A 27,055-nucleotide genomic window follows, 5' to 3' on the forward strand; every position below is an offset into this window, starting at 1 on the left:
GTCATGCTTCAAAACAGGAATCATACTGCGGGATCTAAGAAGAAGCCTATGTAACAGAGAAAAGGGAGCACAACTATTGAACAGAGCATTCACTGGATCTATAGGAAGCCCCAAGTGCTTTCCTAAGGAAGACGGGACCAGAATAAACCCTCTTTATCAACAAAACCCCCTCTGGGGTCTGTCAAGGCTGATGTATGAGTTTTCCCCAGCATCCTGGGAAAACCAAGCAGAATGAGAAGAAACAGGTCTCTCTAAATGTTTCAGTCGTAAAGTCATTTAAACGAACTTCCAAAACACCCTTTACACATCCCTGACTTTCTGAAGTTGAAGGCCTGTCAGTCTCTTAGAAGAGTACTCGCCCTCCATCAAGCAACTAAAGGCAAACATTGCTCTAATAGCAGTGAACCAGCCAGGACTAACAGTCACCTGAGGTGCAGCACTCTACAGCTTAAGTAGCCTTGTGTAGCAAACACCTTCAGCTGAGGATTTACATCTATGGCCACCAAATAAACATGTAACATGGCGCATATGCTGTACACCCACCCCCTCAATTCCAATCGACAGAGGAGGCAAGTGCATTAGACGTGAGCTAGGGCTGAGAAGCTGAAGAAAGAGAGACCAAATAAAGTAATCCACCCTCAACCCAAACTGGACAGGGAATGGGGGTTGAGTCCACGCAGCACGATTGCAGGGCCCTATTCTGAAGGATGCCCCTTAACAGGACCAATTCAAGAAACGATAATATTAAGGTATGCAAAGCAGACAAAAAAAAGTATGTGAGATGTGTATAACGCCCTTATATTCTGATTGCTTATGTATGACATTTTCATAATTTCTGTGTAATTATGAGTGACATTTAACGTCTATGAGTGACACTTTCTCACGACCAAAGTCAAGCAATGAAGACGAAGAAAACATAAATATTGGCAATTAAACCCGTTTGAGCAAAAGGAAGCCCCAAAATATCTTGATACTGCTTCAAATTCCTTGAAATGGAAGGATAAGATACTGATATAAACCTATTATCTGGCCAGAAGACATAAAAGTGAATCAATCACCATAAAACGTCTCACATCCCCATGCCATTGCACTTTATTGCACCCTAGCAAGTAAGCATTTGCTAGAGGGATGAAAAGAACAGAGGGTAGATATTTTGTTGTTCCCGCTGGTACAAAAAAAAAATCACCTAAAGCTGGTAAATATATATTTTTTTATCTGTACGTACTTCAAAGAACAAATATAAATAAAAAGCACTTTTAAATGTGTTCTAGCGCTGATCCATGGCTAATTCTTAAAAGTAAACATTTATTAACCCCTTCCATGCTCATGACGGAACGGTTCCGTCATGAGCGTCGGTTGGAAAGAAGGGAAGGGGTCGCGAGACCAGAAAGAAATTACAAATTTAAGGCATTTGTATTCATAAATTCCAAAACAACGTTTTTTGATGCAAAAAAGATTTTACTTCAAGATTGCATACATCCTAATCAATAGGTACAGTGTTCATTATACATTTACTCTATATTACAGTGTACGCGCCCACATTCACAACGGGGAGGGGGTGACGTGAGGGAAAGTGTAGGGGGTAGGATATGTGTGAACTGATTCATTCAGTGACAAGTCTTAATCAATCCACTAAGACAGTATACAAGTGGTCCCTTGACATCAGGGCCACACTTGTAGGCTCCACGAGAGTCCAAAATTATAAATGTCAAAAAAGGCCTAACTCCGTTATAGCCGTGAGTGTTTGAATGGGGACCGGAGCTGGTCTTTGGTTACGTAGTGGTCTACGTTTCGACCCAAAATCAGTAGGAGTCTTTTCCTTACGGAAGGGTCTTCATCAGGACAAGCATTGTTGTGGGTGGGCAAAATCCTGGGGAACAATTAAAAACAACGAATTAGGGACACACCATTCCTGTATTAAAATTCATAGGATGGTGGTACATGATTATCAGTGAAACGAAGAAAACCGTGTTGTCTTACTACGTCTGAATCTCATACGTAAGAATAAATAAAAAGACTAACGCTCACCTTTCACAAGGGGCGATAGGGGTAGATTCAAAAGGTAGATAATCTTAGTCCAAGTTGATGGTTGGTAACTCTAAATGTTAGAGAGAAGACTAGTATTGGAAGGGGATCAGCTAGTACATTCAAGGTCTATACAGAGGTTCTAAATCATTACAAAACTGTGAAGGTAGTCTCCAAGCCACCTGTGCTAAAGAGTATGTTATCACAAGAAAAGCGTGGAGTTCCAAAGGGATGCGAGAAACAATAGACACTCATGTAGTTATTACCTGTCAGCCTATATAGGTTGATGTATCGGTCCGAGACTGTAGTGTTCCTCGATGGTTGATCAAGGTTTTTCAACCTACACAGCAGAAATGGAATACCTATTTAAAAACTAAATACCATACATAACACCAAATTGAGGTATCTCAAAGAGATATTCACTTCGAAGCGGGCTTACCACTATCGACAGATTCTTAGAGATTAAGTAAGATGGATCCTGTGTGCATCGCGCAGGGAAATTTATTCAGGCGTACTTATTCCATTTCGGACAACTATGGTAATCATGGGTAACCTATATGCAAAAAAGAAGTCCGTAAAAGGAACTAGTATTGGAAATGCATGGATACGGATTTCTTAAGATATCTATATATACACACAAAACATTGTCTTTACCGGTAGAGGCAGCAGGAGATTATCTATAAATCACTAGACTTGTTAGTCTCACCACTTCTTAGAAAAACATAAGGGGAAATTCACCTATTTAGGAAAACTGGCCTGAAAAGAGAAAGGTTGTCCCAAAACGTAAAGGTCACTAAGACACTTCTCAAGTGGTTTCACATTCATATACAATCAGAGAATAAGTACCATTACCGGGATTGGTATACTCCTCACCACTTCTCACGGGAGGGTGCCATCTCACCTAGAAGGGGGGGATTAAATATAGCGGTAGTCTAGGTTCTGTGTACGCCAGGGAGCAATTTATGAAAGCTACAAACAATTAACTAGATTCAGATTCTCCTACCTCAACCGCCGAGTCATCAAGAGTGAGTGAGGGAAGATTTCTCCGAATACGTTCACCTGTGTCCTACGATCGGATAAAGAAACACAGGTTGAGGGAAGTGAGAATGATCAGGCTGCGTCGTTGTACAGACCCCCATTAGGTTTGCTGGGCATGCTTTACCTCGTTGTCGTGTACAACATACGAATTCCGCGTTCATCCCCACTCGAACGGGGTGTCTCATTAAGGCTGCCACGCTCCGTGTGCCGTGCCGGTAAATCCTCGCGTTTTTGTATTTCCTGGTCGGTTGGGGACTAAGGGGCGGAGTTACGTTTTTGCATAGAGGCGGAAGACAGACTTAACTCTTCGCATTGTTGTTAGAAGAGAATATAAACAAACTTGCTGCATCAATACATTTCAGTATTCGGTATTATACTATAGGTATTTAAGCTTATTAGCGCATCGTATTTTGACACATGACTATATTTATGCAGTGGAGCTTGGGATGCACAAATCACAAAGGGTAGTGTAGATCCCAGCACTTCATGTTGTGTGTCTGAAAACGGCCTTCAGTATAGCTCAATCTTTGAGAGGTTATTGTTGAGAAACATAGTAGGCAAATTCTAAAAAAAGTCACATTTTGTTTCTGAGTGCACTTGTCTTCATAGGACAGTGAAAAACTCATATTTACATCATTCCATAAAAAATGTTCAATGCAATCCACTTCCAGATTGAAAAAGATTATCTCAACCTGGTATCCATATCATAATGAACATAGGATTAACAATTACTATGCATACCGGAGTGCACAAATCTCACAGGATAGTGTAGACTCCAACATTCCATGTGGCAGAAAGGAGAAAGACAGTTAGAACGCACAGTCACAAATGTATGAAAACAGACAGGAAGTAGGTTATTACCCTAAAGGATGGCCAATTGGGCAAAACTATTTTCTGATTCATCAAGATCCATTTGAGCTCTCTGATGTTTAGGATATTGGATAGATCACCTCCCCTGGGGCCTAATGTGATGTGTTCCAAAACTACCCATTTGAGTGAGTCAGGTAAGTGATTATGTGTAGTACAGTGTTCAACCAGGGGTGCCCCGGGTACCTTGCATCTAATTCTGCTACAGTGTGCAAGGAACCTTGCCTTCACCCGTTGCTGAGTCTGACCGATATAGATGAGGTCGCATGGACAGACAATTCCATAAATTACATTTTTGGTATTGCAATTTGTGTGTTGGTTAAGTATATGTCGATGATCTTTAAAGACAAATTCCTTGGATTGAATGGTAGACGGGCAAGCTTTGCACTTCCCGCATCTGTAATGTCCCACTACTGGAAATTGGTTCCAACATGAGGTTCCACTATAGTGGGTTCAGGTGGACATTCTAGGAAAGATGAAACTACATGATCTTTGACATTTCGTGCCTTCCTAAAGGCATGCATCGGCACATTCATTATATCTAGATCCTTTGCAATTAGGTTCCAGTGTTTGTTTATAACCTTTTTGATGGAATGGCTCTTGGTTGAAAAAGTAGTGACACAAATCATACGTTCTTCCAATGGACAGTTGCGTACTGTTGGTTCTAGAAGTATTTCACGGTGACAGAACCATGCTCTTTTTCTTGAGCGTTTAATGAGTCGCTTGGGGTAGCCTCTCTCTATTAAGCGTGACATCAGGATCTCGGATTGTAGCATGTAATCTTCCTTTTTACTGCAGTTCCTACGTACACGGAGGAACTGCCCATAGGGTAAATTATCCCGGAGACTCCTGGGGTGGTGGCTAGAGTACTGTAATAATGAATTCCGTTCTGCAGGTTTTCTGAATAGGGTGGTATGTAGAGTGCCTTCTTCTACCACTATTGTGATGTCCAAGAAGTCAATCTTCTTGTTGCTTGCTTGCTTCGTAAATTGGATATCTGTAGACCGTGAGTTCAACCATTGATGGAAAAGTTCAAGTTCATTGTTATTACCCTTCCAGATTAGCAGCACATCATCAATGTACCGTACCCAAAGCTGTATATGATGATGAAATGGATTTTGGTCACAGATCACAAAGGTCTTTTCATAAAAGGCCATGAACAATATGGCCAGGTCTGGGGCAAAGGCTGCCCCCATTGCCACCCCCTTCGTTTGTAAATAGAACACGTTTTGAAACATGAAATAGTTCCTCATCATGGCAATCTTGAGTAACAGTAGTATGAATGTGGTTGGTACTTGTACTGGGGCCTCGCGACTGTCAAGAGCTTCGGTGACCACCATCAACGCCTCCTCCTGTGGTATGCTTGTGTATAACGACACAATGTCGCATGTAACCAATAGTTCGTCGTCTGGGTTAAAAGATTTTCCGTCAACCAAAGTGATCGTATGAGTGGTGTCCCTCAGATAGGTGGAAGTCGACTCAGCTAGTGGTTTCAAGAAGAAGTCTATATACCGGCATAGAGGCTCAAGGATAGAACCACACCCGGACACGATGGGTCGTCCCGGGGGGTTATGTAAGTCTTTGTGCACCTTGGGTAGGGTATATATTGTGGGTATTCGTGGGTGGCTCTGGTTGAGATAGCGATATTCCTGATCCGAGAGGAAACCCTGTTGGACCCCTTCTTGCGTCACCCGTTGGATTTCAGTGGCTAAGTCTCGTGTAGGGTCGGATGGCAGTCTTCTGTAACTTATTCCATCATTCAATTGGCGCAAGATTTCTTCTTTGTACTTGGATACATCTTGGATGATGATATCCCCGCCTTTGTCTGCTGGTTTCACAACCACATTGGGATTGGCTTTGAGCGTCATCAGTGCTGTTCGTTCGCTTTTGCGGATATTGTATCTCACGTAGGACTTCTCTCTCAAAATCTTCTTGACCTCTTCAGTAATGATACTTTCATAGGCCAGTATGCGATGGCTCATTGTGTTGGACTGGGGTACGAAAGTGGATGGTACTCTGAGACCGGTGACAGATGTATTCATAGTTGGTGGTCTGTTTTTAAAGAAGAAACATAGTCTTATTTTTCAAAAAAATTTGGAAAGTTCCATTAATGTGTTGAAGCTGTTAGGGGGGGTTGTAGGGACAAAAGACAAACCCTTGCTCAGTACCCGGCGTTCATCCTCACTTAGTTCATGCGAGGACAAATTGATGATAGGTGTATCCGGTGCTCTCACCACCTGTAATTCTTGGGTCTGGTTGAGCGTTCTCCATGTTCTTCCGGCTGAAATCTGACTTGTTTCGTGCCGCGGCCCCTGCCACCGTCGTTGTCCCACTGCATCTGAGGGCCTTGTTGCCCCCGTCCTGTCCCCCGGTTCCAGTTGTTGCCTCGTCCGCGGGGCGGTCTCCATGTTCCTCTCTCTAAAAAAGAATTTGGTTGGTACTGTGGATGGTAATTGTCCTGGTATCCGTAGGAATTGCTGGGACCTGCTTGTTCTGAGTCTTCTCCGGAACTGTAGGAGGAATCAGAGAATGTAGTGAAACGTCCCCTGGATCTGCCACCTCTGTAGCCTCGATTAGTAAATCGTCCTTGTTGGTCCTGTCGGAAGTAATCTTCAGATAGATAAGGATACGTTTTTTTCTTATCGTAAAATTTTAGATCACGGGCTAATTTATCAAGCTTCTTCTTGATGTTAGAGGTCTCAAAGTCTTGTAGAGTCTCAACAAGTTTGGATAACGCCTCTTTAGAGTTGGTAAGTGTGCTATCCCCTGAAATACTTGTCTTCAATTCGGCTATTTGTTTGGTAAGTAAAGCCACCTGTTCTGCTGCAGTCTCTATCCCTAACACCATCCAATGTCTAGAACAGTTATTTGCAACAAAGCTGAAGCCTTCTCGAAATTTTGGAACGTCCACAAAAATGGCCGGTTCCACTCTGACCTGTAAACCTGTAGGTATGATATTGTTCTGAAGGCACTGTGCAAGAAAGTGACCATGCAGTTTTGTGCGAATTAGCTTTTTTTCTAATCTTTCTAACTGAGAAATTTTATCATTTAGAGTGATGTCTATGATAGGTGTACTAGCTGATAAAAAGTTATTCGCTGGATCATGTAACAATTGATCAATATAATCTTCTGTGTATGAAAGTATCTCCTTATCTCCCATATTGGTGAGTCATAGATTGAATTCAAAACAAAATTGTCTTAACAAAGTATTTATTCTAGAGAACACGGAAAACCTCCTGCAAGGGAGGTAGCGTAACCTCACAGGCGTGCGCCTGTACAAACTACGTTATAACAAACAGGGTTATACCCAATGCAGTCAATGGGGACCTGGGTAGCTAATGGAAAGAAGGGAAGGGGTCCCGAGACCAGAAAGAAATTACAAATTTAAGGCATTTGTATTCATAAATTCCAAAACAACGTTTTTTGATGCAAAAAAGATTTTACTTCAAGATTGCATACATCCTAATCAATAGGTACAGTGTTCATTATACATTTACTCTATATTACAGTGTATGCGCCCACATTCACAACGGAGAGGGGGTGACGTGAGGGAAAGTGTAGGGGGTAGGATATGTGTGAACTGATTCATTCAGTGACAAGTCTTAATCAATCCACTGAGACAGTATACATGTGGTCCCTTGACATCAGGGCCACACTTGTAGGCTCCACGAGAGTCCAAAATTATAAATGTCAAAAAAGGCCTAACTCCGTTATAGCCGTGAGTGTCTGAATGGGGACCGGAGCTGGTCTTTGGTTACGTAGTGGTCTACGTTTCGACCCAAAATCAGTAGGAGTCTTTTCCTTACGGAAGGGTCTTCATCAGGACAAGCATTGTTGTGGGTGGGCAAAATCCTGGGGAACAATTAAAAACAACGAATTAGGGACACACCATTCCGGTATTAAAATTCATAGGATGGTGGTACATGATTATCAGTGAAACGAAGAAAACCGTGTTGTCTTACTACGTCTGAATCTCATACGTAAGAATAAATAAAAAGACTAACGCTCACCTTTCACAAGGGGCGATAGGGGTAGATTCAAAAGGTAGATAATCTTATTCCAAGTTGATGGTTGGTAACTCTAAATGTTAGAGAGAAGACTAGTATTGGAAGGGGATCAGCTAGTACATTCAAGGTCTATACAGAGGGTCTAAATCATTACAAAACTGTGAAGGTAGTCTCCAAGCCACCTGTGCTAAAGAGTATGTTATCACAAGAAAAGCGTGGAGTTCCAAAGGGATGCGAGAAACAATAGACACTCATGTAGTTATTACCTGTCAGCCTATATAGGTTGATGTATCGGTCCGAGACTGTAGTGTTCCTCGATGGTTGATCAAGGTTTTTCAACCTACACAGCAGAAATGGAATACCTATTTAAAAACTAAATACCATACATAACACCAAATTGAGGTATCTCAAAGAGATATTCACTTCGAAGCGGGCTTACCACTATCGACAGATTCTTAGAGATTAAGTAAGATGGATCCTGTGTGCATCGCGCAGGGAAATTTATTCAGGCGTACTTATTCCATTTCGGACAACTATGGTAATCATGGGTAACCTATATGCAAAAAAGAAGTCCGTAAAAGGAACTAGTATTGGAAATGCATGGATACGGATTTCTTAAGATATCTATATATACACACAAAACATTGTCTTTACCGGTAGAGGCAGCAGGAGATTATCTATAAATCACTAGACTTGTTAGTCTCACCACTTCTTAGAAAAACATATGGGGAAATTCACCTATTTAGGAAAACTGGCCTGAAAAGAGAAAGGTTGTCCCAAAACGTAAAGGTCACTAAGACACTTCTCAAGTGGTTTCACATTCATATACAATCAGAGAATAAGTACCATTACCGGGATTGGTATACTCCTCACCACTTCTCACGGGAGGGTGCCATCTCACCTAGAAGGGGGGGATTAAATATAGCGGTAGTCTAGGTTCTGTGTACGCCAGGGAGCAATTTATGAAAGCTACAAACAATCAACTAGATTCAGATTCTCCTACCTCAACCGCCGAGTCATCAAGAGTGAGTGAGGGAAGATTTCTCCGAATACGTTCACCTGTGTCCTACGATCGGATAAAGAAACACAGGTTGAGGGAAGTGAGAATGATCAGGCTGCGTCGTTGTACAGACCCCCATTAGGTTTGCTGGGCATGCTTTACCTCGTTGGCGTGTACAACATACGAATTCCGCGTTCATCCCCACTCGAACGGGGTGTCTCATTAAGGCTGCCACGCTCCGTGTGCCGTGCCGGTAGATCCTCGCGTTTTTGTATTTCCTGGTCGGTTGGGGACTAAGGGGCGGTGAACACTGTACTACACATAATCACTTACCTGACTCACTCAAATGGGTAGTTTTGGAACACATCACATTAGGCCCCAGGGGAGGTGATCTATCCAATATCCTAAACATCAGAGAACTCAAATGGATCTACAACTTTAATTCCGTAGTAGAGGGCCTTAATGAATCAGAAAATAGTTTTGCCCAATTGGCCATCCTTTAGGGTAATAACCTACTTCCTGTCTGTTTTCATACATTTGTGACTGTGCGTTCTAACTGTCTTTCTCCTTTCTGCCACATGGAATGTTGGAGTCTACACTATCCTGTGAGATTTGTGCACTCCGGTATGCATAGTAATTGTTAATCCTATGTTCATTATGATATGGATACCAGGTTGAGATAATCTTTTTCAATCTGGAAGTGGATTGCATTGAACATTTTTTATGGAATGATGTAAATATGAGTTTTTCACTGTCCTATGAAGACAAGTGCACTCAGAAACAAAATGTGACTATTTTTAGAATTTGCCTACTATGTTTCTCAACAATAACCTCTCAAAGATTGAGCTATACTGAAGGCCGTTTTCAGACACACAACATGAAGTGCTGGGATCTACACTACCCTTTGTGATTTGTGCATCCCAAGCTCCACTGCATAACTATAGTCATGTGTCAAAATACGATGCGCTAATAAGCTTAAATACCTATAGTATAATACCGAATACTGAAATGTATTGATGCAGCAAGTTTGTTTATATTCTCTTCTAACAACAATGCGAAGAGTTAAGTCTGTCTTCCGCCTCTATGCAAAAACGTAACTCCGCCCCTTAGTCCCCAACCGACCAGGAAATACAAAAACGCGAGGATTTACCGGCACGGCACACGGAGCGTGGCAGCCTTAATGAGACACCCCGTTCGAGTGGGGATGAACGCGGAATTCGTATGTTGTACACAACAACGAGGTAAAGCATGCCCAGCAAACCTAATGGGTGTCTGTACAACGACGCAGCCTGATCATTCTCACTTCCCTCAACCTGTGTTTCTTTATCCGATCGTAGGACACAGGTGAACGTATTCGGAGAAATCTTCCCTCACTCACTCTTGATGACTCGGCGGTTGAGGTAGGAGAATCTGAATCTAGTTGATTGTTTGTAGCTTTCATAAATTGCTCCCTGGCGCACACAGAACCTAGACTACCGCTATATTTAATCCCCCCCTTCTAGGTGAGATGGCACCCTCCCGTGAGAAGTGGTGAGGAGTATACCAATCCCGGTAATGGTACTTATTCTCTGATTGTATATGAATGTGAAACCACTTGAGAAGTGTCTTAGTGACCTTTACGTTTTGAGACAACCTTTCTCTTTTCAGGCCAGTTTTCCTAAATAGGTGAATTTCCCCATATGTTTTTCTAAGAAGTGGTGAGACTAACAAGTCTAGTGATTTATAGATAATCTCCTGCTGCCTCTACCGGTAAAGACAATGTTTTGTGTGTATATATAGATATCTTAAGAAATCCGTATCCATGCATTTCCAATACTAGTTCCTTTTACGGACTTCTTTTTTGCATATAGGTTACCCATGATTACCATAGTTGTCCGAAATGGAATAAGTACGCCTGAATAAATTTCCCTGCGCGATGCACACAGGATCCATCTTACTTAATCTCTAAGAATCTGTCGATAGTGGTAAGCCCGCTTCGAAGTGAATATCTCTTTGAGATACCTCAATTTGGTGTTATGTATGGTATTTAGTTTTTAAATAGGTATTCCATTTCTGCTGTGTAGGTTGAAAAACCTTGATCAACCATCGAGGAACACTACAGTCTCGGACCGATACATCAACCTATATAGGCTGACAGGTAATAACTACATGAGTGTCTATTGTTTCTCGCATCCCTTTGGAACTCCACGCTTTTCTTGTGATAACATACTCTTTAGCACAGGTGGCTTGGAGACTACCTTCACAGTTTTGTAATGTTTTAGACCCTCTGTATAGACCTTGAATGTACTAGCTGATCCCCTTCCAATACTAGTCTTCTCTCTAACATTTAGAGTTACCAACCATCAACTTGGACTAAGATTATCTACCTTTTGAATCTACCACTATCGCCCCTTGTGAAAGGTGAGCGTTAGTCTTTTTATTTATTCTTACGTATGAGATTCAGACGTAGTAAGACAACACGGTTTTCTTCGTTTCACTGATAATCATGTACCACCATCCTATGAATTTTAATACAGGAATGGTGTGTCCCTAATTCGTTGTTTTTAATTGTTCCCCAGGATTTTGCCCACCCACAACAATGCTTGTCCTGATGAAGACCCTTCCGTAAGGAAAAGACTCCTACTGATTTTGGGTCGAAACGTAGACCACTACGTAACCAAAGACCAGCTCCGGTCCCCATTCAGACACTCATGGCTATAACGGAGTTAGGCCTTTTTTGACATTTATAATTTTGGACTCTAGTGGAGCCTACAAGTGTGGCCCTGATGTCAAGGGACCACATGTATACTGTCTTAGTGGATTGATTAAGACTTGTCACTGAATGAATCAGTTCACACATATCCTACCCCCTACACTTTCCCTCACGTCACCCCCTCCCCGTTGTGAATGTGGGCGCGTACACTGTAATATAGAGTAAATGTATAATGAACACTGTACCTATTGATTAGGATGTATGCAATCTTGAGGTAAAATCTTTTTTGCATCAAAAAACGTTGTTTTGGAATTTATGAATACAAATGCCTTAAATTTGTAATTTCTTTCTGGTCTCGGGACCCCTTCCCTTCTTTCCATTAGCTACCCAGGTCCCCATTGACTGCATTGGGTATAACCCTGTTTGTTATAACATGAGCTTCGGTTGAGCTGTGCTCATGACGGAACCGTTCCGTCATGGTTCCATAAGCCCAATGGAACGTTCAGCACAGCGCGAAAATTCGCGCCGCGCTGAAGCGGGTAACTGCAGCAGCGCTGGTCCAAGCAGAGCTCATGTAAATCACACACTAGGGGAAACGAGGCAAGATGGGAGACGAGCTCCGGGAAGTAACTCTGCAAGTGAAAGAACCCCAAAAAGTGCTGATAACCTCCAGCCCCTTTATTGCCCTTAAGCACAGGATACCTCACCAGTATCGAGATTTATGTCTGCACGGGCGGGGCGCGCCTTGAAAACCATTCTTTAGACAGGGAAGAGAAATGCAAAGAAAATGCGCACTCCCCTTCAGAGAAGTGGTATGCTTGTTCACCAAGAAATATCAGTACTATCCCTTGCACTGACCGTACTGCGTCTTCAAGCTTTTCAAGGCGCAGACACCAGAGTTCCGCATCACTGCTGGCAGACTCCCCGCACCCATTATGCCAGTCATGCAGCATGCAATCAATGCGACGGGCCTATTCTAGGTAGTGGTGGCGTGGCGTGCGTGCGTGCGTGCGCTGCACGCTGCAGGCAGCAGTTTCTGTTCAAATGGGACGCGCCAGGCAGTGCCTCACGGGCGCGGCTGCCGCCTCCAAAATGGTGCCGCCTGGGGCGGACCGCCCCCCTCGCCCCCCCCTAGCTACGCGGGTGATGGTAATGATCTTCTCGACGAAGAAATCATTGAGAGCATCATAGAGAGATTGAGAGGGGATAGGCTTAGGAGCAGCTCTGTCAGAGGCAGCTAGCTCATGTACAATTGTAAAGATCTCTTTGGGCCTATTGGCTGCCTGATGAATTTTCTGGGAAAAATATTCCAGTTTGGCGGTAATTATAGCATTTTTATAGGCCCGAAGGAGGGACATGTATTGGGCCTTAAGGTCAGGACAATATATGCGTCGCCAGTGTCGCTCAGCCTGCCTAAGTGTCAATTTCTGGGATTTAAGGCCATTGGTAAACCATCTGTTGGCGTCGTGGGGGCGACAAATTCTAACCCGTCTGAGTGGAGCAACTTGATTGCAGGCCTCTGATAGCAAGTTGTTGATAAAGGCTACCTGCATGTTGGGAGGAGTGTCTGTCAGGACAGGGGCAGAGAGGCTAGTGAGTGGCCTAATGCAGCGAGGTCCACCCTATTCCAGTTGCGGGCCCAGATGTTTTTGGGAGAAGGGGGAGAGTTGACCTCGCCCAAGTGGACAGAGAATGAAATCAGGGAGTGGTCTGACCAAACACAGGGCAATATAGTAGGGGTAGAAATAGATAAATTGGTTGGCCAGACTTGGTCAAGAGTATGACCACGAATGTGGGTTGGGAGAGAAATATGAGAGATAAAATTGATACAATGAAGAGTATCAGAAAAGTCTTTGAACATAGTGTCCTCACGGGGGTCACCCGGCCAAAAGTTGAAATCCCCTAGCAGGAGAACAGCGGAGTTGTTAATTACAAGAGTGGCCAGCAGTTCCTGTATAGCCGGGATGAAGTGAGGCATAGTCTGAGGGGGCCAATAGAGGAGCACAACGGTGAGGGGGGTTGCAAGATTAGAAGAGCGAACAACCAAAAAGTCAACTGATGAAATAGGAGGGTGGGGAAGGCATTGGAATTGAAGGTTGGAGCGGACTATCATAGCCACTCCACTGCCGGTGTTCCCCTCAGGGCGATCGGCGCAGAGGATATAGTAAGGGTCAGGAAGAGAAGTAAGGACATCTGGCAGGGAATCAGCGGTGTACCAGGTTTCTGTAAGAAATAAAATCTCGGGCTTAGTGGTATCCAGAAGGTCAAAAAGCTCTACTTGATGCCTGACCGCAGAGCGGGTGTTAAGAAGAGAGACAGAGGCCGTGAGGGGGGGACTTACAGAGGGTTTGGGCCATGACATCGGAGAGGCAGGAGGTAGCAACACCAATCGCGGCTTAGGCTTCAAAGTTGGAAGATTAGCATGGATAGGCTGAGCAATTTCGAAGGTGTCGATCCTGGCCAAGATGATGAACTGATCGGCCAATTGTCATAGCATGCCAGTAACTGGTTAGATGAATAAGTAAGAAAACTGTCAGGGTGAAGGGACCCGGGTCCCGGCCTGGCGCAGACGGGTGCAGATGGGCTAGCCTTTGGCGCGCCTTTGTCGCGCCCTCTGCGTGCGTCCGCTGCGCAGCCGGGGAAGGCACATCGTTAAAAAGGTGGAAAGGGGTGTGTGGCCTAGAATCAGTGGGCGTGGCCTAGACCCAGGGCTTCCCCCAAGAATGGCGGCAATCCTCCCCGTGGCCCGCAGCAGCGCCTTAATCGGCTGCGCGGGTACAGACGGTAAGGGGAACAGAGGGAGAGGGTAAGTGCCCAGTAAGTAAAAACACGAAATACAAATTATATTTTAAAATCGTTGCTCCCGGCTTCTGCCTCAGGAGATCAGTTTCAGTCTGTTTCACCCTACACATAAGATCAGTCTGTCTCTCAGCTCTTCTGAAGCTAAACAGCCGCGGCCCGTGCAGGTGAGAGGGATGGGCGGTAGGAACAGGTGGGTGTGGGAGATTTCCACAGACGACTACGAGGGGAAAATAAATAAATAATTCTTTTTTTCCTCATGGTCGTTTGTGGAGATCGCCCACCCCCTGACCACCACCCAGCACTGCTCTTATCTGCACGGGCCTCGGCTGCAGCTAAAACTAATTTCAGGTAGGGGACCACCTTTTTATAACCAATTAGTTGTATTTTTAGACATATCAAAACCTTTCGTGCGTCATCAACCTGGTCAATGGCACCACTATACACACTAGCAGTCAATCGAATGTTGCCTATAAAAGCACAAGTATTTTCCATTTCGATACAATAATCAATACCTATCGATCTCTCTAATTTTTCAAATTATCGAGAGGTTTTTAAATACATTTATTTTCTACATTTTTAATGGGTCAGTGAAACGTTACTTGAGAAATAATTTCCAAATGTCAATAATGTTTTTCTTGCATTTTTGTAAATTTATGGTAAATTGTTTCAGCATGAGTCTGAGTTGAATTTGTTCTCTGTTCATTTTTAGACTGGAGACGAGCCCGGCGCTTCGCAGGTAAGTGAAGCCTGTTTTACCCAGTGATCATATGTTGGTTCTCATTGGGATGCAGCGTGCGGCTCCAGAAATTCTCTGTAAACCCATCACCTTATCCCAGAGAGCTATTCACACATTACTCATCAGTGGGGCCCATAACACCGCGAGTCATTCATACACACATTTACCCTGCTCCGAGGATTCGGTGAAGACCAAAGCAGAGCTGCTGGATTATAGCGGAGTTTCTAAATCAATACTAAATGTTATACATTATATACATCTGCAGTTTTATTTCTAATACCATGGTTTAGTTTTAAGAAAAACATTTAAGCACACCACCATTATTTGTCATTGGATCAACTAGTAAAATTTAACTAAAGGACAACAAGACCAGCTTATTTCTCCATTTATTTAATTTTTATTTAGAAACTAAATCTCCTAGCATGACCTTTATTTCATTAATTCTGAATGAAGTCATTTAAACATCAATAACCTAGGAAAGAAAAGTTTTTATAATTCAAAACATTCATTTATTAGCATAAAAGTGTGGAAATAAACAAAATATTATATTACCAAGGTTTCGGAACGCAGACATCAGCATAAGGACAGGATAGTTCCCAAAGAACGCCACTCTATCTCTCTCGATGTTCACCTCTCATAGGACTCCGCACCCATTCAAAAGTTAAAGTTCAGAAAAATTTCAAAGTCCTTGCGCCATAGAAAAAAGATTTCACAGTCCGGCAGCATGTCGGGGTGCAAAGATAAAATCGGAAAGCATGCTTTTTTCATACTTCCAAACGTCTTGTTTTATACCCTTTTTCACTAATTTATCTATGTAAAACTTGTAACTTTGGGGTATTAGACTTTCCGTGATTGGTTAATTTGAGGGGTGGATGAGCATAACCTCATCACCTTATTGTTCAAATTCCACAGAGTCATCGTTATAATTTAGAAAATAAGGTTTCTATTGTTCGTATTATTCCTCTTCCGCTTGTGTCCTCTAATTTGTTATTCGATGCCCAAATCCCATGTTTCACGATGCTGACATTCGAAAAAGTTGGCATTCCTTCTATTAGACAGGCCACACTATCCTCGACCCGTTCTGCACAGGCACAGGCTGCTCGTGCTTCTTCTTGAGTTCTGTCACACATGCGCACATCATCGCAAATTCGGAGTCGCGGTCAGTGTCCATTTTAGTTGTGCCACCTAGGCGGCAAATGGGAACTATTACAGAAACAAACACAAATAAACTGTATTTTTAGAAATAAAGCCCTTCTAGCATTTTGAGCAACACATAAGCATGGTTTACTCACCAATCTCCATCATTTATGCCACAATAAGACAGACAAAAAGCACATTCATGCAATTTTCAATTACATTATGACAAATGCGCACAGATTAAACATGACGCATTGCACAATTAGTAGATTATGATTCGCAATACATGCAATTTAGTATCCCACGTGTATTTGTGTATGTGCATTCTATTCTATGTAGGTTAATTTCAAAACCACACAATTAATTCATATTACTGTTATGGAGAAGCGATTCCACAAGGGGTATACACAAATGTTGGTTTCCAACCTTGCTCCATCAACTCAAAGCCTAGAATCTTAACAACAGTTAAAATAAATCGTTTTTATCTCCGTTCATGAGCTTTTTATGCCATGTGTAATTACTAATTTAATTGGTGTTACTGTCTCAGCCTGAATGCCCGGATGTTGGTGCCTCAGTGCTGCATCTGGCACATTACATTAAAAGTGACACAAAAGTGGTGCAAGGGGCTTGTAAATCTGCCCCACTGGATTTTGGTGCCTCAGTGCTGCATCCGGCGCATACCTGTACTGAAGGATGGAGTTGTCCTCAGTGCTGCATCCGGTGCATACCTATACTGAAGGATGGAGTTGTCCCTCAGTGCTGCATCCGGTGCATACCTGTACTGAAGGATGGAGTTGTCCCTCAGTGCTGCATCCGGTGCATACCTATACTGAAGGATGGAGTTGTCCCTCAGGGCTGCATCCAGCGCATACCTATACTGAAGGATGGAGTTGTCCCTCAGTGCTGCATCCAGTGCATACCTATACTGAAGGATGGAGTTGTCCCTCAGTGCTGCATCCGGTGCATACCTGTACTGAAGGATGGAGTTGTCCCTCAGTGCTGCATCCGGTGCATACCTATACTGAAGGATGGAGTTGTCCCTGGGTGCTGCATCCAGTGCATACCTATACTGAAGGATGGAGTTGTCCCTCAGTGCTGCATCCAGTGCATACCTCTACTGAAGGATGGATTTGTCCCTTGGTGCTGCATCCGGTGCATACCTGTACTGAAGGATGGAGTTGTCCCTGGGTGCTGCATCCGGTGCATACCTGTACTGAAGGATGGAGTTGTCCCTCAGTGCTGCATCCGGTGCATACCTGTACTGAAGGATGGAGTTGTCCCTCAGTGCTGCATCCGGTGCATACCTGTACTGAAGGATGGAGTTGTCCCTGGGTGCTGCATCCAGTGCATACCTATACTGAAGGATGGAGTTGTCCCTCAGTGCTGCATCCAGTGCATACCTCTACTGAAGGATGGATTTGTCCCTTGGTGCTGCATCCGGTGCATGCCTATACTGAAGGATGGAGTTGTCCCTCTGTGCTGCATCCGGTGCATACCTCTACTGAAGGATGGATTTGTCCCTTGGTGCTGCATCCGGTGCATGCCTATACTGAAGGATGGAGTTGTCCCTCAGTGCTGCATCCGGTGCATGCCTATACTGAAGGATGGAGTTGTCCCTCTGTGCTGCATCCGGTGCATACCTATACTGAAGGATGGAGTTGTCCCTCAGTGCTGCATCCGGTGCATACCTATACTGAAGGATGGAGTTGTCCCTCTGTGCTGCATCCGGTGCATACCTATACTGAAGGATGGAGTTGTCCCTCTGTGCTGCATCCGGTGCATGCCTATACTGAAGGATGGAGTTGTCCCTCGGTGCTGCATCCGGCGCATACCTATACTGAAGGATGGAGTTGTCCCTCGGTGCTGCATCCGGCGCATACCTGTACTGAAGGATGGAGTTGTCCCTCGGTGCTGCATCCGGTGCATACCTATACTGAAGGATGGAGTTGTCCCTCAGTGCTGCATCCGGTGCATACCTATACTGAAGGATGGAGTTGTCCCTCTGTGCTGCATCCGGTGCATACCTATACTGAAGGATGGAGTTGTCCCTCTGTGCTGCATCCGGTGCATGCCTATACTGAAGGATGGAGTTGTCCCTCGGTGCTGCATCCGGCGCATACCTATACTGAAGGATGGAGTTGTCCCTCGGTGCTGCATCCGGCGCATACCTATACTGAAGGATGGAGTAGTCCCTCAGTGCTGCATCCGGTGCATGCCTATACTGAAGGATGGAGTAGTCCCTCAGTGCTGCATCTGGTGCATACCTATACTGAAGGATGGAGTTGTCCCTCAGTGCTGCATCCGGTGCATACCTATACTGAAGGATGGAGTTGTCCCTCTGTGCTGCATCCGGCGCATACCTATACTGAAGGATGGAGTTGTCCCTCAGTGCTGCATCCGGCGCATACCTATACTGAAGGATGGAGTAGTCCCTCAGTGCTGCATCCGGTGCATACTTATACTGAAGGATGGAGTTGTCCCTCGGTGCTGCATACAGCGCATACCTATACTGAAGGATGGAGTTGTCCCTCAGTGCTGCATCCGGTGCATACCTGTACTGAAGGATGGAGTTGTCCCTCGGTGCTGCATCCGGCGCATACCTATACTGAAGGATGGAGTAGTCCCTCAGTGCTGCATCCGGTGCATGCCTATACTGAAGGATGGAGTAGTCCCTCAGTGCTGCATCTGGTGCATACCTATACTGAAGGATGGAGCTGTCCCTCAGTGCTGCATCCGGTGCATACCTATACTGAAGGATGGAGTTGTCCCTCTGTGCTGCATCCGGCGCATACCTATACTGAAGGATGGAGTTGTCCCTCAGTGCTGCATCCGGCGCATACCTATACTGAAGGATGTAGTTGTCCCTCGGTGCTGCATCCTGTGCATACCTATACTGAAGGATGGAGTTGTCCCTCAGTGCTACATCCAGTGCATACCTATACTGAAGGATGGATTTGTACCTTGGTGCTGCATCTGGCGCATACCTGTACTGAAGGATGGAGTTGTCCCTCAGTGCTGCATCCGGTGCATACCTGTACTGAAGGATGGAGTTGTCCCTCAGTGCTGCATCCGGTGCATACCTATACTGAAGGATGGAGTAGTCCCTCGGTGCTGCATCCGGTGCATACCTGTACTGCAGGATGGAGTTGTCCTTCAGTGCTGCATCCGGCGCATACCTGTACTGAAGGATGGAGTTGTCCCTCGGTGCTGCATCCAGCGCATACCTATACTGAAGGATGGAGTTGTCCCTGGGTGCTGCATCCAGTGCATACCTATACTGAAGGATGTAGTTGTCCCTCAGTGCTGTATCCGGCGCATACCTGTACTGAAGGATGGAGTTGTCCCTCTGTGCTGCATCCGGCGCATACCTATACTGAAGGATGGAGTTGTCCCTCGGTGCTGCATCCGGTGCATACCTATACTGAAGGATGGAGTAGTCCCTCGGTGCTGCATCCGGTGCATACCTGTACTGAAGGATGGAGTTGTCCCTCGGTGCTGCATCCGGCGCATACCTATACTGAAGGATGGAGTAGTCCCTCAGTGCTGCATCCGGTGCATACCTGTACTGAAGGATGGAGTTGTCCCTCTGTGCTGCATCCGGTGCATACCTATACTGAAGGATGGAGTTGTCCCTCTGTGCTGCATCCGGCGCATACCTATACTGAAGGATGGAGTTGTCCCTCTGTGCTGCATCCGGTGCATACCTATACTGAAGGATGGAGTTGTCCCTCTGTGCTGCATCGGGCGCATACCTATACTGAAGGATGGAGTTGTCCCTTGGTGCTGCATCCGGTGCACACCTGTACTTTAGGATGGAGTTGTCCCTCGGTGCTGCATCCGGCGCATACCTATACTGAAGGATGGAGTTGTCCCTTGGTGCTGCATCCGGTGCATACCTGTACTGAAGGATGGAGTTGTCCCTCAGTGCTGCATCCGGTGCATGCCTATACTGAAGGATGGAGTTGTCCCTCTGTGCTGCATCGGGCGCATACCTATACTGAAGGATGGAGTTGTCCCTCGGTGCTGCATCCGGCGCATACCTATACTGAAGGATGGAGTTGTCCCTTGGCGCTGCATCCGGTGCACACCTATACTGAAGGATGGAGTTGTCCCTTGGTGCTGCATCCGGTGCATACCTATACTGAAGGATGGAGTAGTCCCTCAGTGCTGCATCCGGTGCATACCTGTACTGAAGGATGGAGTTGTCCCTTGGTGCTGTATCCGGTGCATACCTATACTGAAGGATGGAGTAGTCCCTCGGTGCTGCATCCGGCGCATACCTGTACTGAAGGATGGAGTTGTCCCTCGGTGCTGCATCCGGTGCATACCTGTACTGAAGAATGGAGTTGTCCCTCGGTGCTGCATCCGGTGCATACCTATACTGAAGGATGGAGTAGTCCCTCAGTGCTGCATCCGGTGCATACCTGTACTGAAGGATGGAGTTGTCCCTCGGTGCTGCATCCGGTGCATACCTGTACTGAAGGATGGAGTTGTCCCTCGGTGCTGCATCCGGTGCATACCTATACTGAAGGATGGAGTAGTCCCTCAGTGCTGCATCCGGTGCATACCTGTACTGAAGGATGGAGTTGTCCCTCGGTGCTGCATCCGGTGCATACCTGTACTGAAGGATGGAGTTGTCCCTTGGTGCTGCATCCGGTGCATACCTATACTGAAGGATGGAGTTGTCCCTCGGTGCTGCATCTGGCGCATACCTATACTGAAGGATGGAGTTGTCCCTCGGTGCTGCATCTGGCGCATACCTATACTGAAGGATGGAGTTGTCCCTCGGTGCTGCATACAGCGCATACCTATACTGAAGGATGGAGTTGTCCCTCAGTGCTGCATCCGGTGCATACCTGTACTGAAGGATGGAGTTGTCCCTCGGTGCTGCATCCGGTGCATACCTGTACTGAAGGATGGAGTCGTCCCTCAGTGCTGCATCCGGCGCATACCTATACTGAAGGATGGAGTAGTCCCTCAGTGCTGCATCCGGTGCATACCTATACTGAAGGATGGAGTAGTCCCTCGGTGCTGCATCCGGTGCATACCTGTACTGAAGGATGGAGTCGTCCCTCAGTGCTGCATCCGGCGCATACCTATACTGAAGGATGGAGTAGTCCCTCAGTGCTGCATCCGGTGCATACCTATACTGAAGGATGGAGTAGTCCCTCGGTGCTGCATCCGGTGCATACCTGTACTGAAGGATGGAGTAGTCCCTCAGTGCTGCATCCGGTGCATACCTGTACTGAAGGATGGAGTCGTCCCTCAGTGCTGCATCCGGCGCATACCTATACTGAAGGATGGAGTAGTCCCTCAGTGCTGCATCCGGTGCATACCTATACTGAAGGATGGAGTAGTCCCTCGGTTCTGCATCCGGTGCATACCTGTACTGAAGGATGGAGTCGTCCCTCAGTGCTGCATCCGGCGCATACCTATACTGAAGGATGGAGTAGTCCCTCAGTGCTGCATCCGGTGCATACCTATACTGAAGGATGGAGTAGTCCCTCGGTGCTGCATCCGGTGCATACCTGTACTGAAGGATGGAGTCGTCCCTCAGTGCTGCATCCGGCGCATACCTATACTGAAGGATGGAGTAGTCCCTCAGTGCTGCATCCGGTGCATACCTATACTGAAGGATGGAGTAGTCCCTCGGTGCTGCATCCGGTGCATACCTGTACTGAAGGATGGAGTCGTCCCTCAGTGCTGCATCCGGCGCATACCTATACTGAAGGATGGAGTTGTCCCTCGGTGCTGCATCTGGCGCATACCTATAATGAAGGATGGAGTTGTCCCTCGGTGCTGCATCTGGCGCATACCTATACTGAAGGATGGAGTTGTCCCTCGGTGCTGCATACAGCGCATACCTATACTGTAGGATGGAGTTGTCCCTCTGTGCTGCATCCGGTGCATACCTATACTGAAGGATGGAGTTGTCCCTCGGTGCTGCATCTGGCGCATACCTATACTGAAGGATGGAGTTGTCCCTCGGTGCTGCATACAGCGCATACCTATACTGAAGGATGGAGTTGTCCCTCAGTGCTGCATCCAGTGCATACCTGTACTGAAGGATGGAGTAGTCCCTCGGTGCTGCATCCGGTGCATACCTGTACTGAAGGATGGAGTCGTCCCTCAGTGCTGCATCCGGCGCATAGCTATACTGAAGGATGGAGTAGTCCCTCGGTGCTGCATCCGGTGCATACCTGTACTGAAGGATGGAGTTGTCCCTCAGTGCTGCATCCGGTGCATACCTGTACTGAAGGATGGAGTTGTCCCTCGGTGCTGCATCCGGTGCATACCTGTACTGAAGGATGGAGTCGTCCCTCAGTGCTGCATCCAGCGCATACCTATACTGAAGGATGGAGTAGTCCCTCGGTGCTGCATCCGGTGCATACTTATACTGAAAGATGGAGTTGTCCCTCGGTGCTTCATCCGGCGCATACCTATACTGAAGGATGGAGTTGTCCCTCAGTGCTGCATACAGCGCATACCTATACTGTAGGATGGAGTTGTCCCTCTGTGCTGCATCCGGTGCATACCTATACTGAAGGATGGAGTTGTCCCTCGGTGCTGCATCTGGCGCATACCTATACTGAAGGATGGAGTTGTCCCTCGGTGCTGCATACAGCGCATACCTATACTGAAGGATGGAGTTGTCCCTCAGTGCTGCATCCAGTGCATACCTGTACTGAAGGATGGAGTCGTCCCTCAGTGCTGCATCCGGCGCATACCTATACTGAAGGATGGAGTAGTCCCTCAGTGCTGCATCCGGTGCATACCTATACTGAAGGATGGAGTAGTCCCTCGGTGCTGCATCCGGTGCATACCTGTACTGAAGGATGGAGTCGTCCCTCAGTGCTGCATCCGGCGCATACCTATACTGAAGGATGGAGTTGTCCCTCGGTGCTGCATCTGGCGCATACCTGTACTGAAGGATGGAGTTGTCCCTCGGTGCTGCATCTGGCGCATACCTATACTGAAGGATGGAGTTGTCCCTCGGTGCTGCATACAGCGCATACCTATACTGTAGGATGGAGTTGTCCCTCTGTGCTGCATCCGGTGCATACCTGTACTGAAGGATGGAGTTGTCCCTCAGTGCTGCATCCGGTGCATGCCTATACTGAAGGATGGAGTTGTCCCTCGGTGCTGCATCCGGCGCATACCTATACTGAAGGATGGAGTTGTCCCTTGGCGCTGCATCCGGTGCACACCTATACTGAAGGATGGAGTTGTCCCTTGGTGCTGCATCCGGTGCATACCTATACTGAAGGATGGAGTAGTCCCTCAGTGCTGCATCCGGTGCATACCTATACTGAAGGATGGAGTAGTCCCTCGGTGCTGCATCCGGCGCATACCTGTACTGAAGGATGGAGTTGTCCCTCGGTGCTGCATCCGGTGCATACCTGTACTGAAGGATGGAGTTGCCCCTCGGCGCTGGATCCGGTGCATACCTATACTGAAGGATGGAGTAGTCCCTCAGTGCTGCATCCGGTGCATACCTGTACTGAAGGATGGAGTTGTCCCTCGGTGCTGCATCCGGTGCATACCTGTACTGAAGGATGGAGTTGTCCCTCGGTGCTGCATCCGGTGCATACCTATACTGAAGGATGGAGTAGTCCCTCAGTGCTGCATCCGGTGCATACCTGTACTGAAGGATGGAGTTGTCCCTCGGTGCTGCATCCGGTGCATACCTGTACTGAAGGATGGAGTTGTCCCTCGGTGCTGCATCCGGTGCATACCTGTACTGAAGGATGGAGTCGTCCCTCAGTGCTGCATCCGGCGCATACCTATACTGAAGGATGGAGTAGTCCCTCAGTGCTGCATCCGGTGCATACCTATACTGAAGGATGGAGTAGTCCCTCGGTGCTGCATCCGGTGCATACCTGTACTGAAGGATGGAGTCGTCCCTCAGTGCTGCATCCGGCGCATACCTATACTGAAGGATGGAGTAGTCCCTCAGTGCTGCATCCGGTGCATACCTATACTGAAGGATGGAGTAGTCCCTCGGTGCTGCATCCGGTGCATACCTGTACTGAAGGATGGAGTAGTCCCTCAGTGCTGCATCCGGTGCATACCTGTACTGAAGGATGGAGTCGTCCCTCAGTGCTGCATCCGGCGCATACCTATACTGAAGGATGGAGTAGTCCCTCAGTGCTGCATCCGGTGCATACCTATACTGAAGGATGGAGTAGTCCCTCGGTTCTGCATCCGGTGCATACCTGTACTGAAGGATGGAGTCGTCCCTCAGTGCTGCATCCGGCGCATACCTATACTGAAGGATGGAGTAGTCCCTCAGTGCTGCATCCGGTGCATACCTATACTGAAGGATGGAGTAGTCCCTCGGTGCTGCATCCGGTGCATACCTGTACTGAAGGATGGAGTCGTCCCTCAGTGCTGCATCCGGCGCATACCTATACTGAAGGATGGAGTAGTCCCTCAGTGCTGCATCCGGTGCATACCTATACTGAAGGATGGAGTAGTCCCTCGGTGCTGCATCCGGTGCATACCTGTACTGAAGGATGGAGTCGTCCCTCAGTGCTGCATCCGGCGCATACCTATACTGAAGGATGGAGTTGTCCCTCGGTGCTGCATCTGGCGCATACCTATAATGAAGGATGGAGTTGTCCCTCGGTGCTGCATCTGGCGCATACCTATACTGAAGGATGGAGTTGTCCCTCGGTGCTGCATACAGCGCATACCTATACTGTAGGATGGAGTTGTCCCTCTGTGCTGCATCCGGTGCATACCTATACTGAAGGATGGAGTTGTCCCTCGGTGCTGCATCTGGCGCATACCTATACTGAAGGATGGAGTTGTCCCTCGGTGCTGCATACAGCGCATACCTATACTGAAGGATGGAGTTGTCCCTCAGTGCTGCATCCAGTGCATACCTGTACTGAAGGATGGAGTAGTCCCTCGGTGCTGCATCCGGTGCATACCTGTACTGAAGGATGGAGTCGTCCCTCAGTGCTGCATCCGGGGCATAGCTATACTGAAGGATGGAGTCGTCCCTCGGTGCTGCATCCGGTGCATACCTGTACTGAAGGATGGAGTTGTCCCTCAGTGCTGCATCCGGTGCATACCTGTACTGAAGGATGGAGTTGTCCCTCGGTGCTGCATCCGGTGCATACCTGTACTGAAGGATGGAGTCGTCCCTCAGTGCTGCATCCAGCGCATACCTATACTGAAGGATGGAGTAGTCCCTCGGTGCTGCATCCGGTGCATACTTATACTGAAAGATGGAGTTGTCCCTCGGTGCTTCATCCGGCGCATACCTATACTGAAGGATGGAGTTGTCCCTCAGTGCTGCATACAGCGCATACCTGTACTGTAGGATGGAGTTGTCCCTCTGTGCTGCATCCGGTGCATACCTATACTGAAGGATGGAGTTGTCCCTCGGTGCTGCATCTGGCGCATACCTATACTGAAGGATGGAGTTGTCCCTCGGTGCTGCATACATCGCATACCTATACTGAAGGATGGAGTTGTCCCTCAGTGCTGCATCCAGTGCATACCTGTACTGAAGGATGGAGTCGTCCCTCAGTGCTGCATCCGGCGCATACCTATACTGAAGGATGGAGTAGTCCCTCAGTGCTGCATCCGGTGCATACCTATACTGAAGGATGGAGTAGTCCCTCGGTGCTGCATCCGGTGCATACCTGTACTGAAGGATGGAGTCGTCCCTCAGTGCTGCATCCGGCGCATACCTATACTGAAGGATGGAGTTGTCCCTCGGTGCTGCATCTGGCGCATACCTGTACTGAAGGATGGAGTTGTCCCTCGGTGCTGCATCTGGCGCATACCTATACTGAAGGATGGAGTTGTCCCTCGGTGCTGCATACAGCGCATACCTATACTGTAGGATGGAGTTGTCCCTCTGTGCTGCATCCGGTGCATACCTGTACTGAAGGATGGAGTTGTCCCTCAGTGCTGCATCCGGTGCATGCCTATACTGAAGGATGGAGTTGTCCCTCGGTGCTGCATCCGGCGCATACCTATACTGAAGGATGGAGTTGTCCCTTGGCGCTGCATCCGGTGCACACCTATACTGAAGGATGGAGTTGTCCCTTGGTGCTGCATCCGGTGCATACCTATACTGAAGGATGGAGTAGTCCCTCAGTGCTGCATCCGGTGCATACCTATACTGAAGGATGGAGTAGTCCCTCGGTGCTGCATCCGGCGCATACCTGTACTGAAGGATGGAGTTGTCCCTCGGTGCTGCATCCGGTGCATACCTGTACTGAAGGATGGAGTTGCCCCTCGGCGCTGGATCCGGTGCATACCTATACTGAAGGATGGAGTAGTCCCTCAGTGCTGCATCCGGTGCATACCTGTACTGAAGGATGGAGTTGTCCCTCGGTGCTGCATCCGGTGCATACCTGTACTGAAGGATGGAGTTGTCCCTCGGTGCTGCATCCGGTGCATACCTATACTGAAGGATGGAGTAGTCCCTCAGTGCTGCATCCGGTGCATACCTGTACTGAAGGATGGAGTTGTCCCTCGGTGCTGCATCCGGTGCATACCTGTACTGAAGGATGGAGTTGTCCCTCGGTGCTGCATCCGGTGCATACCTGTACTGAAGGATGGAGTTGTCCCTTGGTGCTGCATCCGGTGCATACCTATACTGAAGGATGGAGTTGTCCCTCGGTGCTGCATCTGGCGCATACCTATACTGAAGGATGGAGTTGTCCCTCGGTTCTGCATCTGGCGCATACCTATACTGAAGGATGGAGTTGTCCCTCGGTGCTGCATAC

The 27,055-nt window shown here is 47.1% G+C and overlaps 1 protein-coding gene across 1 annotated transcript in view; it reads left to right on the forward strand.

Moving 5' to 3' along the window:
* The window catches only part of LOC144752948 (butyrophilin subfamily 1 member A1-like), a 450,376-nt gene that overhangs the window by 178,335 nt on the left and 244,986 nt on the right, over positions 1 to 27,055 (forward strand). The window contains exon 7 of the mRNA XM_078640758.1: positions 15,141 to 15,167. Coding sequence (XP_078496884.1) covers positions 15,141 to 15,167 — 27 coding nt within the window. The remainder of the gene's footprint in view (positions 1 to 15,140; positions 15,168 to 27,055) is intronic.

This window comes from Lissotriton helveticus, chromosome 5_1, assembly GCF_964261635.1.
Source record: "Lissotriton helveticus chromosome 5_1, aLisHel1.1, whole genome shotgun sequence".
In the NCBI taxonomy this organism is placed as follows: Eukaryota; Metazoa; Chordata; class Amphibia; order Caudata; family Salamandridae; genus Lissotriton; species Lissotriton helveticus.